Source organism: Pseudorasbora parva, chromosome 5, assembly GCF_024679245.1.
Source record: "Pseudorasbora parva isolate DD20220531a chromosome 5, ASM2467924v1, whole genome shotgun sequence".
Lineage (NCBI taxonomy): Eukaryota > Metazoa > Chordata > Actinopteri > Cypriniformes > Gobionidae > Pseudorasbora > Pseudorasbora parva.
This window is the reverse complement of record NC_090176.1, coordinates 38,986,615-39,000,376: the sequence shown is the minus strand read 5'-3', so window position 1 is coordinate 39,000,376 and position 13,762 is coordinate 38,986,615. Positions and strand designations below refer to the sequence as shown.

Below are 13,762 nucleotides of genomic sequence, written 5' to 3'. Positions count from 1 at the left end.
TTTTTTTTTTTTTTTTTTTTTTTACAATTGTATCATAAAAGCATTCAGTGAGGATTTTGGGAAGATCTGATTAAAGCCACATAAAGATAACCATAAAGATATTTGAGAAGCTGGTTGCTATGAATAAGGTTATAAAGTTTAAAGGTCCTCTGGTTTTTTTTCTTTTGAGATTCGTCTAAGAGATATGGGGAGAGAAGCAACACACAATTGGCTTTCAATAAATGTTTTTTGAGCTGAGGAGACCATTTTTTCCTATGGTTAAAAACATACCTCAGCATAACTGCAGTGACCAACTTCAAATAGTTAAATTTAATTAAGTACATGTGAGCCTTCTGGAAACACTGTAATTCCCTCCAAAAGAAATGTTTAAATTGATCATGGGTGATTGGGCGTCTCTGTGATTGATTAATGATCTACAACAAAATATAGAGAGTGTTTTGTTAAAAATGTTTAATTACTTCAATAGTAATTTCAATAGTAGTTGACGGTAGCCAATGACAGCCAATGAAAAAGAAAGAAAAAAATCAGTCAATGGCTATTAAACTGTCTGTAAAACTGTCTGGTTACCAGCATTCCTTAAAATATATTATTTTTTACGTTTCCCCGAAGAAAAGAAACTCATCAGGTCTGAACGGGCCAGGCCCCTCAGAGGGTTTGGGCGCGGATCTTGACTCAATGGATGGGCCGAAAAGCTCAGAATACGAAACCAGCGAAAAATATTTCTCTTTCGATGTCAGCCAGGTTTACAGTGTCTTTTTCACCATTGTCGCGACAGCAATTTGCTTGGTAGCCCGGAGAGCCAGATCAATGGTGCGGTGAAGTTTAGGGGAAAGACCCTGTCCCTGGTCCAGATCCTTCAGCATATCAGCCTGGTATGCCTGCAGTACAGCCATTGTGTGCAGGCCACCACTGGCCTGACCCACTGCTGCATATATTTTGCCATTCAAACAAGATGTGGTACACAGGGGCTTGGACAGCAGAGTCAGAACCTTCAATGATGATGCCTCACAGTCACAGATGTATTATGTGAATGCTTAGCTAAACAGATGCGTCTTTAATCTATATTTAAACTGGGAGAGTGAGTCTGAGCCCTGAACATTACCAGGAAGGCTGTTCCATAGTTTAGGGAAACTAAAGGCTCATGGGACCTGGACAGTTATGTCCAACCTACCACAAGGGAAAACTAGTGTCTCCGTGGAACAGGCCATAAGCTCTACAAGCTCCTCAAATGACCTGAACAATCTTCCTCTGTGTTTTGCCTCGGCATTCGCAGGTCCTGAGCTGCAAGGTGCAGACGCTTGTCCCATTTTCCCAGAGAAAAGGGACAAACATGAGTGGAGCTTCTTCATCTATAAACTTCTATAGTTGTGAATGGGAGACTACAGCTAATTGGATTTTTGTTCATTTCCATGACTTTCCAAACAGTAAAAAAAAAAAAAAAATATATATATATATATATATATATATATATATATATATATATATATATATATATATATATATATATATATATATATATATTGATTACTGCAATCAAGAGAAAAAGATGTCCAATTTAGTCACTCTTTTGTAATAAAACAGTGTTCAAAATGTTATATTTTTATGGAAAATATAAAACATTTTAGTGAGCCACTCTTCTGAATTTATTTGTGCTGTCTCTATTTCAATGATATCTGATACATTTTGTGTTGAAACCAAGAAGTCAAGGTTTAGCATGGCCTGCTGTTAAGCAAATGATAACAAGTTACTTCATACCGTTTACAAGTGGCATAAATGACATTTGCAGGAGCTTCTAGGACGGCTAAGAATATACTATAAAACTCCACAAGGAAACAATATGCTAATGTAATTTTTTTTATTTTATCGTAATTTGTGAAGTTTTTATTAACAGAATTTCGGGAGGAGCACGTGCAGATAATTAAACCTAATTAAACACAAGTGGAGCACATTAAGCTAATCAATGATAAGAGGTGACATATACAGCAGATTCACCTTCTTTTGTTGACCATTTTTCATTTTAGCATCCCTCCACCACCCCATCTCCTCACTTGATTCTAACAAACTCTTATTAGATGTCAACACAAGCTATAATATACTCCAGTCCAGTTCTAGAGTATCTCTATCATGGGGGGGGGGGGGGGGGGGGGATGGACAGCACGCCAAATACGCATAATCTTTACTCTATTTAATTTGAGTGAATTCTTTTTAATTAATTACTAATTCTACTCTATTTAATGTAAGTGTGAAATATTATAAAAGTATAAATTCACACAAAATGTCTTATAATTTATCTTAAAAACATTTATTATATATTTTCTTATACATGTTGTATTACAATTTGCCAGTGAGTCCAGTGTTGAAATAGCTTTGAGGTAAAAACTGTTCATCACTCTGTTCTCTGATGGACTTCTCTGAAGGGAGTAGTTTAAACAGTTTATGTGCCGAGTTATATGAGCCCTTTTTGATGCTAGTTGCTTCCTGCAGGCATCAGGAGGTGTGTGCTGGTAAACAGTCATATGAGTAGAACAACAGGCTCAACACGCAGCCTTGTGGGGATCCTAAGCTGAGTGAAAGAGTGAAGAAGAGGTAGGTGCCCATCCTGATAGACTCCGGCTGGTGCACACAGAAAAATAGGGTGTCAAAATTGTAACTTTAAGGGGTACAACAGTTTGTCACTGGGGCAGTACCCTTAAAAGGATATCTTTGTATCTTTTTTACTCTTAAAAGGTGCATATTAGTACCTTTGAGTACAAATGCGTACCTTAAAGGTAGGGTAGGTAGGACTGATCTAAAACACTTTTGTCTAAATTTGTTTAAACTTTCTTTCCCTTTCGTTCAGTCACTCCGACGTAACGTCAGGTACCCTACTAGTCAGGTCGGACAACACGGCCGTTGTAGCGTACATCAACCATCAGGGCGGTCTACGCTCCCGCCACATGTCCCAATTCGCCCGCCATCTCGTATTATGGAGTCAGAAGCGCCTGAGGTCCCTTCGTGCTGTCCATATCCCGGGGATCCTGAACCGTGCAGCCGACGAGCTCTCACGGATTCAGCCAATCCCTGGGGAGTGGAGACTCCATCCCCAGTCGGTCCAACTGATCTGGGATCAGTTCGGGGACGCACAGGTAGATCTGTTTGCCTCCCACAACTCGTCCTATTGCAGCCTGTACTATTCCCTGACCGAGGGCACGCTCGGCACGGATGCACTGGCGTACAGCTGGCCGCAGGGCCTACGCAAGTATGCGTTTCCCCCAGTGAGCCTTCTTGCACGTGTTTGTGCAAGGTCAGGGAGGACAAGGAGCAGGTCATTTTGGTCGCCCCGTACAGGCACGGCCGGACCTGGTTCCCAGAACTAGTACTCCTTGCGACAGCCCCTCCCTGGCCAATTCCTCTGAGACAGGATCTCCTCTCTCAGAGATGGGGCACCCTGTGGCACCCGCGTCCCAATCTTTGGAACCTCCACGTGTGGCTCCTGGACAGCACGCGGCAGGTTTGAGTACCCTACCACCTACGGTGGTGGCTACCATCACTTCCGCTCGGGCCGAGTCCGCGAGACAGGCCTATGCGTTGAAGTGGAACCTCTTCATCAGTTGGTGTTCTTCCCGCCAAGAAGACCCCTGGAAATGCCCGATCGGGTCTGTGCTCTCATTTCTCCAAGAAGGGTTGGATCGAAGGCTGTCTCCTTCCACCCTGAAGGTTTATGTGGCCGCTATCGCCGCCTACCATGACCTCTTGGGTAAACCGGTAAGTAAGCACGACCTGGTCATCAGGTTCCTGAGGGGTGCGAGGAGGCTACATCCTCCTCGTGCTCCTCTCGTACCCTCTTGGGACCTCTCAGTAGTTATAAGTGCTCTGCAGAGGGCCCCATTTGAGCCTTTGCCGTCAGTAGATGTTAAATTCTTGTCTATTGAGACAGCGCTCCTGACCGCATTGGCCTCCATCAAGAGGGTAGGGGACCTGCAGGCATATTCGGTTGACGAAGCGTGCCTGGAATTCGGGCCGGGTGACTCTCACGTGATTCTGAGACCCCGGCCTGGATATGTGCCCAAGGTTCCCACCACTCCGTTCAGAGACCAGGTGGTGAACCTGCAAGCGCTGCCTTTGGAGGAGGCAGACCCAGCCTTGGCACTGCTCTGTCCAGTACGCGCCACACGCGATGCAGTGTTTCAGGACCTCAGACCAGCTCTTTGTCTGTGATGGTGAGAAGCTGAAAGGGAAGGCTCTCTCAAAGCAAAGGTTGTCTCACTGGATAGTGGACACCATTGTTTTGGCTTACCAGCAGCAAGGGCACCCATGCCCCCTTGGGGTCAGGGCACACTCCACTCGGAGTGTGGCCTCCTCTAGGGCTTTAGCGCATAACGCTCCGTTGACAGACATCTGCAGAGTTGCAGGCTGGGCGACACCAAACACATTCGCCAGATTCTACAGTCTCAGAGTGGAGCCTGTATCCGACTATGTACTCACCTCTACAAGTGGCCGGTAATGGATTGGCTCAGGTGTCTTCGCTTGCTCGCCATTCCACTCCACGGACTGGATACGTGCGATATTTTCTCAGGTGAGCTCCCCGAGAGCCCTGAGCTCCTCCAGCACTGACGATGCAGACGCCAGTAAATCTGCCCTTAGCCCAGACACTCATGTCCGGCCAGGTGCCCCATGTGCATGGTTCCCCTCCGGCGACCCCCACATGTGTATTTCCACCGTAAGCCTCCCTGAGCGGGTGTTTCCCTTGGCAACCTTGCCACCCCCTGAGGTTAAAAATCCACCTGCGGCTGGTACCCCAGTGATCTTCTGTATGAAGCCCTCGGGTCATACGTGTATCCTTAAGTCCTCCCTACGGGTAGGCATCTTGGCGTATATCTCCTATAGGGGCAGTCACGCTTGCGCAGGGTACTGGAAGACAGCCGAGTCGCGTGATTACATTGGTACCCTCATTTGTCAGTCACTGACGTTACGTCGGAGTGACGGAACGAAAGGGAACGTCTCGGTTACGTATGTAACCCTCGTTCCCTGAGGAGGGAACGGACACGTAACGTCCCGCTGCCACTTCCGCTGTACCGCTGGAACGGAGTTCAACTTGGCTCCTCAGCAGGTAAAACATAATGCGATTATGCCAGCTACTTCCTTATATACCCACGTGGGTAGGCGGAGTTACGCATGCAAATCTCGCATGCCCATGGCATTGGCACTGCCATTGGGCGCTTTCTAGTCTCGGAGATGATAGGCTTCTAAGCGAAACCCCCATTTGTCATTCACTGACGTAATGTCCCCGTTCCCTCCTCAGGGAACGAGAGTTACATACGTAACCGAGACGTTATATGTTAATACATAATTAAAATGTAAGTACTCTGAAAAGGGGAGTATAAAAATCGAGTGACTCTAGACTTTTTAATCTGCAATAAACACCACTCATTATTTTTGTTCGGGACGAAACAAATCGGCTTGGGCGACTGTCACTCTCTCTCGCTACCTTGGCGGCCACCCTTTCGCTACAGGATCTGCCCATATGCGCGCACTCGTTTGATTTGAGCAGTTCAAGAGGCAAGAAACCTAGGCAAAATAATGGCAGAGAAAGAGCATTCAAAATTCACAGTGCAGGGTTTTACAGTCAGCGAAGGCAAACAATGCAAAAAAGGAAGACAGTACGAGAAAAGGCAATGCACAGAAAGTCTTGGAATAAACAAAGAAATCAAACGCGAGTAAATATCTGCGTGGCTTTTCAACGATGGTGAGAACTGAGGGACCTGAAAAACGACTCATTGCTGGCTGTATTTCTGCTGGACAGGTAATCTTTCATTTTGATTATACATTTTTTTGGTTTTCATGAAGCATATATCAAGAGCACATGAAGCTGCCTAATATAGCTAACATAACACACCGCATGTCACACCGTACACCGCATCCAGGAACTTTTTTTTAGAACTAAGTTAGCTTTAGCTACTACTAATCAACAATGCTTTCATCATGGAAACTCTTACATGCAAAACACAGTATATGTTATGAATTTTACACGAAATTCATCTTCATTACAGTATAACTGATGTTATTGGAAAAACGTGATGCTACCCGTTTTCTTTGCCTTATAAATATAACTAGCTCGTTACCAAATCAAACAAAAATATTAATATATTTTAAACTTTACCAGTACCGGTATTCTAGCTTGATAGTGAGTACTAAAAGACATCTTATTTGTTTATATTCATACTGATAAAGTTCGATTTTTTATTACATGTGATTCTGACATGATGTCACTACATGCACACTGGTCCTCTGAGGTAAATAATGTGTCTTCCAGCTGAGCGGTTGGTGAGGCCCGTTTTGGGGGCGTGGCTTTGGAAAGAGCCCAGAAGGGAGAAGGTGGAGTGAATGGAAATAATGAGCTAGTGAGAGGTCAACAGTCTACGGACACTCAATTTTTATACTTTCTTTTTCAGAGTACTCACATTTTAATTATGTATTGATATATAAAGAAAGTTTAAACAAATGTGGAAAAAAAGTTTTTTAACCAATTCCTACCTATCCCTACCTTTAAGGTACTACTATGAACCTTTTTTTGTGGTAAAAAGGGTACAAAGATGTCCTTTTAAGGGTACTGCCCCAGCGACAAGCTGATGTACCCCTAAAGTTTCAATTCTGACACCCTATTTTTCTGTGTGTGTGTTTAGAAAGTCCTGTAACCGCAGTCAAATGTATTAAAAAAATGTTCTTGGGATGGAAAGGCCACTTGCGTCAAAAATCAATGGATGTGACAGAGTTGTTATCTGTTGCTCTCCATGTCTTACTCCATGACCTGAAACAAAAACAAATACAAATTAATTAGCATTATTTTTCTAAATACATTGCATGTAGAGCAAGTTTAGGATGATATGAAAAAAACATTTGACTAAACAGTCTCTATTTTTAGTACCTTAAACCAGTCATGAAGCCGCATCTCCTCCAGATTAAGTCTCTGCTGTGGATCAGGCTGCAGAGAAGCACGGATCATCTGGCAGCATTCTGTACAAAAAGATGAGACATCTGATTATTAGCTCATACTGTACACTTTTTTTTTATTAATTAAGAATTTAGTATGTCCCTCTTTGTTTAAAAATAAAAATAAAGATCTCACCTTGTGACAAGTCAGGTTTGGACCAGTCATTCTCACTGATCATGTGCAAGTCGTGGCATGAGGGATAATACCCATACAGCATTATAAACAAAAGGATTCCTAGTGACCACACTGTCGCCGGCTTTGCATGGTACCTGCCATCGGCCTTGTACTCTGGCGGACAGTAGACGCCTGTGCCTGGAAGGAGGTTTTGTATGACGTTTAATACATTACCACAGCATGCTGAGAATATATAGGATGTGTTTCAGTGAGCTAATTAACCCACTAACAAAACAGTTCATAATACATACCTTTGAAGGTCACATAGCCAGACTCTGTAATGAGCGCACCACACCCGAAGTCAATCATTTTGACTTCCAAGGTGTCCTTGTTTATAAGCAGGTTCTCCGGTTTTATATCTCGATGGAATACGCCGCGCTCACAGCAAATGTTAGCACCGTAAACTACCTGTCGCATGACCTGCCGTGCTGTTCCCTCATCGAGAATTCCTCCTTGGAACTTCATGAACCCAAACATGTCCATGTAAGGCAAGGGGCGCTCTAATACCATGATGTAATGATCCGGGTTGTCCTGCCATTCAAGCAGTTTAATTATCTGCGGCACACTGGGGCCCTTATTTGCCATTAATGTCAGGCCGATCTCCATTGGGAGGCGTTTGGGATGACCAGGCTAAAATAAAGAACATATGATGGTTAGATGGAGGTTCTTTTTCAGATTAATATGAATATAAGATTAGTTATAAATTGAAAACAGTGAGTGAGAAGCGATAATAAAGAGAGCACAGTCTACTCACAACTGTGATATATGGCATATGTGGTGTCTTATCTGCAATTTTCACAGCCACCTAATTAACAAAACAAAGAATGAACAATTTGTATATGCACAGGGTTTATATTATTGCAGTCATGAATCGTAAATATGGAGTATTAAAAGTGAAAAAAGGTTAAGCAAAAAAAAAAGAAAGAAAAAGAAACCTTAAGGCCATCCTTGCAGCGAGTCCCAGCATACACAGAGCCAAATCCTCCTTTGCCCAGTATGTGTCCAAATTCATATCGCCAGCAAATGTGGCCTATTAAATGATAAGCGATTGTGAATAGCAAAATACATTTTTTTAAATGTATTTTATAATTTATAATGACATTTCCAAATTCTCATATATTGATTATTTTTACCATTGTCCAGCTCCTCTGTGCTGTCATCTTCAGCTGAAATAACTGGAGTGTCGACGTCCTGAGGTTGGAGGACGTCCTGCTCGAGCTGTTCCTCAGCGGCATTGAGGACTTCAGAAGCTTTAGCTTCTCCAGTATCATGGATCTCTACACCGTGTTGCAGAGAAGTCTGATCTAAAGTAGGGAATTCTAATAATTTGAAAAGAAATTAGATACATAATATTAATAAAATGTTGCTTCTTCATTTAAGTTGATTTTTCACAAAAATAAACATCTCTAAATAATGTAAATTCATTTGTTTGTGAATTAAAATGACACATAATAAAGCTTTGTATTCTCAACAACTGGGAATGTGAGAATGTGTATTTTATGTTTTAAATTATGCCAATAAACTTACCCAGTTCCAAATCTTCCATGCTGTCATCTTCAGCTGAACAAACTGAAGAGTCAACATCCTGAGGTTGGAGGATGTCCTGCTCCAGCTGTTCCTCAGCAGAAGAGAGAACTTCAGAGGCTGGAGCTTCTTGAAGATCACAGATCTCCACAATGTGCTGTAGAGACTCCTGACCTAAAGGGGGGAATACCAATAATATAAATGAAATATTGCAAATGTTTCATTTGGGGGCATTTTTGAAAAGATTAACCATCTCCAACCTATGTAAATGGATTTGTTTCTGAATTAAGCTATTCCCAACAAGGAATGTAGGATGTGTGTGTTTTGATGGCAGTGACCGTACCCTTGTCCAGCTCTTTAATGCTGCCATCTTCAGGCAAACTAATTGGAGCGTCAGCATCCTGAGGTTGGAGGACGTCCTGCTCCAGCTGTTCCTCAGCAGAAGAGAGGACTTCAGAGGCAGGAGCTTCTTGATCACAGAGCTCTACAATAGTGATGTGCTGTAGAGTGTGATCTAAAGAGTGGAATGTTAATAACATGAATCAAATATAAAATGATGAATACAAATTCTGAAACATTTCAATAATTATTTAAACAATGTGACTATTTCTAAATTCAGTTTTCGAGATATTGATTAATATTGTTTTGGTAATGACACAAAGATCCAGTGCTATTGACGTACTTTACTTATGTAGCTACTTAATTTGTGCTTTCCATTTTCATTTTAGTTAAAGTTCTAGTAATCTAAAATCTTGAATTTGAATGAATTGGGTCAGTGATTAGCCTATTTATTATAAGAAAACAATATTTTATCACCATAGCCTATGTGATTTACCATCAGTAACTTTCCGGTATGATCCTGCCTCACTCTGATACAACTTTTCGGCCTGCGCCAGGTTGTATTTTCCAGTTCTTTTGCGAAAAGGGTGGAATTTAGAGGATCTCCAAAACCTCAATTTCTCCTCTCTCCCTTCATCAATCTTAATAGCACCACTAGGCGTCTCATGACTCTCATCGAGCCGATGCAGATGGTTCTCTGCCGCGGTGGTGCTGTACCTGAGCAGTACACAGGGTTGGTGTTCTTGTTCATGCTCTACAAAAGTCGCTTTCTTTCGTCGTGAAATTAGTTGTCCCATGATAAAACAGTTTTCACTCTAAAATCAGAATAGGCTACTACACTTCAACCGACAAAATGAGCAAGTGAGTTTCAATTCTTCAATTCTCAATGTCGCATTCTATTCTGTGACGTCACGGCATTAAGACCGCTTGCCCTGGTCAGTTTGAATAATAATACTCGATAATAATGATAGAAGTTTGTCGCTGATATACCTGATGGTTTTGGAATCAAATAAAGTTACTTAAAATGCAATTGATAACCGTACATCGGTCTATTGCTCTGATGTTAACTGATTCTCTAAAGTAGGCCTACCGGGTTACCAACATATCATGTAGTCTATTCAATCAAGGTCTGATATAAAAAATAATGCCTGGAAATTAACAACATCTTAAAAGGTCACGGAAATGGGAAACATTTAAACATTTTGAAAAAGTAAACATTTCATATTATACAATCCATACGTTAGACAGCTTTTTAATCTTCATAAAATGATTACAAAATAACCCTTCCAAAAAATCACAAACGACTGTAAGAGAAACGCCATTTCGGGGGGGAAAACGTGAAAATCCCGTTATAGGCTACTTATATAGGCTACTAAAGCCTACTTTAGAAAAAAAGTATACACACATTAAACAGGCCTAAATGTTATCAAGCGGTATTTCGTCCAATCCAACACTAGAGGGCATCCTGGGATTTTGCGAACGCAGGCAGTGTAATGTGACAGCAGTACAAGAAATAGCTAGTAAAAGTCCAGTTTATTTATTGTGTGTGTGTGTGTGTGTGTGTGTGTGTGTGTGTGTGTGTGTGTGTGTGTGTGTGTTTCTTATAACCACCATTGGCATTTCACACCAATGAGAAATTACATTTCTAAAGAGAAATTTTTATCTAGGCCTATATGTTGTTGAAATGTTTCAGGGTCAGAAAATAATCAGATATAACGGCAGAATGTCCAAATGTGTCGCACTACAGACACACAGTAGCAGAAATAACAAGCCTACTGCCTCTATTGGTGTGTTAAAAGGGGGAATAAAGGATGTTGTGTATCCTGGTCATAAAACATAAATGAATACTCTGCATCCTCTTCCTTTTTCCTTCTTCTATCCTCTTGAATTAAACCTTTATAGATGGAACGGCTGTGGTATACAATGCAAGTATTGTGATTTGTTTTAAGTCATATTGAAACAAAAGACGAGTTCTCAGAGCAAAGCTTGTTTTGGCTGCTTGCCTCATGCTCACTCTGATGAGCTATTACATCTTCTCAGTTCGTGACCTCCTGGGTCATTAAAGACCACAAAATGGCCACACTGGCCCTCAGCCCATCTCATGCTGTTTATTTGTCCGTGAAATGACTATATTTAACAAAGGATGAAGCTGCCAAATTCAACAGACATAATTCAAAAACTGTTTGAAATTGTTATTTACTGATGGTTTTATCTTTCTACCCTCATGTGAAATGCTTATTGTTTCAAAGAAAGTGATCAGACTTAGTAAAGTGTTACAAAGAGCGTTGTGAAAGTAAACAGTAAACAAAAATCACATGCCTCCCTTCAGCAGGACTATGGCATGTTCACAAAGGCGATCAAGGACCCTGGGCATCTTTCTCCTGGAAAGGTCTCTTTAATGTCCCAATTAAACTGTTTGTTTCTTAAGAACTTTACCACAGGTGCATGTGCAATAAATGTTTATGGTTCACTGAAAAAGCTTAAACCCTTTCCAACAAAGATCTGTAAAACTTTATTGGAAAGATACTTATTTGGATTTTTTCTAAATTACTTTTAAAGGCACACTATGTAGTTTTTCACTGCTAGAGGTCGCCTATGCAAAACAAAGGCATAGATTGATGACGCTGAGATTGAGTGTGGCATCTTGGGAGTCGTCGTCTTCACCTCACAGCCAGTGGTAAAGTATCGGGACGGGACTCTGGCAGAAATCATATTATCATATTAGAGACATTTGAGCGTGTTGAAAATGATATTATAATGTTACTCGGTGCGTTCGACCTGTGGCTGCTATGAGACACTTGTTGCACACTGCAGTAAACTAGATCGATTTTAGTATATCATATTAATAAATGCTGGATGGTTTGTGTTGCTAAATGGAATGCAATTAATAGTTTTAAACATATTGTATTACAGAAAAGTGCTTTATTACTGTACAATAATTAGTTTTCTGTCTTATATCCAAACAGTTGTTCCGTGGTCTAATAAAACATACATTAATGCGTCTTTGGTGTTTCTATGGTTTCTACCAAATAAAACAACCGGAAATCGAGGGTAACGCTAGTATGGTGTCATTAGGCGACGCACGGACACACTCGTGTCCTGGTTAAAATAGTAATGTAAGTAAACAAGTCAGCTAAATATATACGTAACACTGTTCTAGTGGTTTTTGGATATTTTAATTTTAAAATCTTACATATTGAAAACAAAAAAGGGATGTTTCTTTTTTGCTTAGTATATATACACCACCCTATACACTTAAATAGAAATATAATAAGTAAATAAAATCTAATAAAGCATAAGGCTTATTTCCTATGTGGCTTATGATTATTCTTTATTATCTCAAAGAAATAAATAGCCTAAGAAATATTAAAGGGATAGTTTACCCAGAAATGAAAATTCTGTCATCATTTACTCACCCTCAAGTTGTTCCAAACCTGTATGGGTTTCTTTGTTCGCTGAACACAAAAGAAGATATTTTGAAGAATGGTTGTAACCAAGCAGATAGAGCAACCATTGCAACCACACACACACACACACACACACACACACACACACACACACACACACACACACACACACACACACACACACACACACACACACACACACACACACACACACACACACAGACAGACAGACAGACAGACAGACAGACAGACAGACAGACAGACAGACAGACAGACAGACAGACAGATAGATAGATAGATAGATAGATAGATAGATAGATAGATAGATAGATAGATAGATAGATAGATAGATAGATTATTCAAAATATCTTCTTTTGTGTTCAGCACAAGAAAGAAACTCATACATGTTTGGAACAATTTGAGGGTGAGTAAACGATAAACAGAAGTTACATTATTGTGTGAACTATCCCTTTAATAGTGGCTTTAAGCCAGTAATAACTTTTGTCAAAATTGTCCTTTTTTATTTTAATGCCATAAAATATATATGCCACTAGGGGCTGAAGCTTGTTTCTCTGATCTAGGCATTCCTCAGATTTTTTACTTCTGTTGGATCACTTTAAATAAAAAGCCTAATTTTTTCTGACCGCCTCTCTTGTTTTTTCTGAGATCTTCTCCTCTTTACTGGCTCTGGACAAGAGAATATTTTGTCCCCTAGAGATCCTGTTCAAACTCCACACTTTCTCAGCACACTAATGAACATATATACTCTCCCATGTCAGGCTGTGGATTATGTCCAGGGTGAACTATGAGGAAAGAGTTGGCTGTGGAATGATGGATATCTGATGGACTAGGTTAATAGCCATCTGGACTTTTATAAATATGATAAGCTAATGGAATGACCTTAATAATTGACATTGAATATTAACATTGAAATGTGACCCTTTGTTACGAGATATCTGGGCGTCAGATTCAGGTACAATGACCTGATATGGGGTGTATCCATCATGTCAGAAGTGAGGGAGACAGAAATGTCAACTGTAATAAATGTTTTCTGACCTTTGTCTAATTGTTTTATTTATTTATTTTCTTATCTCTTGCTTTTAACAGCCTAATAATACAATGCTGACCAGCAGCCAATAACTTGAGTTCTATAAAATTATAATAATTAATCAATAACAATTTTATGATTGGTGTATGCAGGCTACACTTGTACATAGCACTTGTGGATTAAAGGATGGTATGGGATTTGTTCCAGAAACAATTTTTTTTTATGCTGGCAGCTGTGGCTTATCTGTAAGGGCAGTTGAGGCAGAGCCCGCACCAAAATATTTATCTAAACATAGAGTTC

At 40.7% G+C, this 13,762-nt stretch overlaps 1 protein-coding gene across 1 annotated transcript; it reads right to left on the bottom strand.

Moving 5' to 3' along the window:
• Positions 1-6,775: 6,775 nt before the first annotated feature.
• Positions 6,776-9,804, bottom strand: LOC137075873 (serine/threonine-protein kinase pim-2-like). Its single transcript, XM_067444823.1, has 10 exons — positions 9,504-9,804; positions 9,012-9,182; positions 8,672-8,842; positions 8,278-8,463; positions 8,080-8,180; positions 7,899-7,949; positions 7,396-7,774; positions 7,106-7,282; positions 6,887-6,993; positions 6,776-6,787 (listed from the first exon to the last, which is right to left on the bottom strand). The coding sequence occupies exons 1-10, from the start codon at positions 9,802-9,804 to the stop codon at positions 6,776-6,778; spliced, it is 1,656 nt and encodes a 551-aa protein (XP_067300924.1).
• Between the last annotated feature and the right edge of the window lie 3,958 nt (positions 9,805-13,762).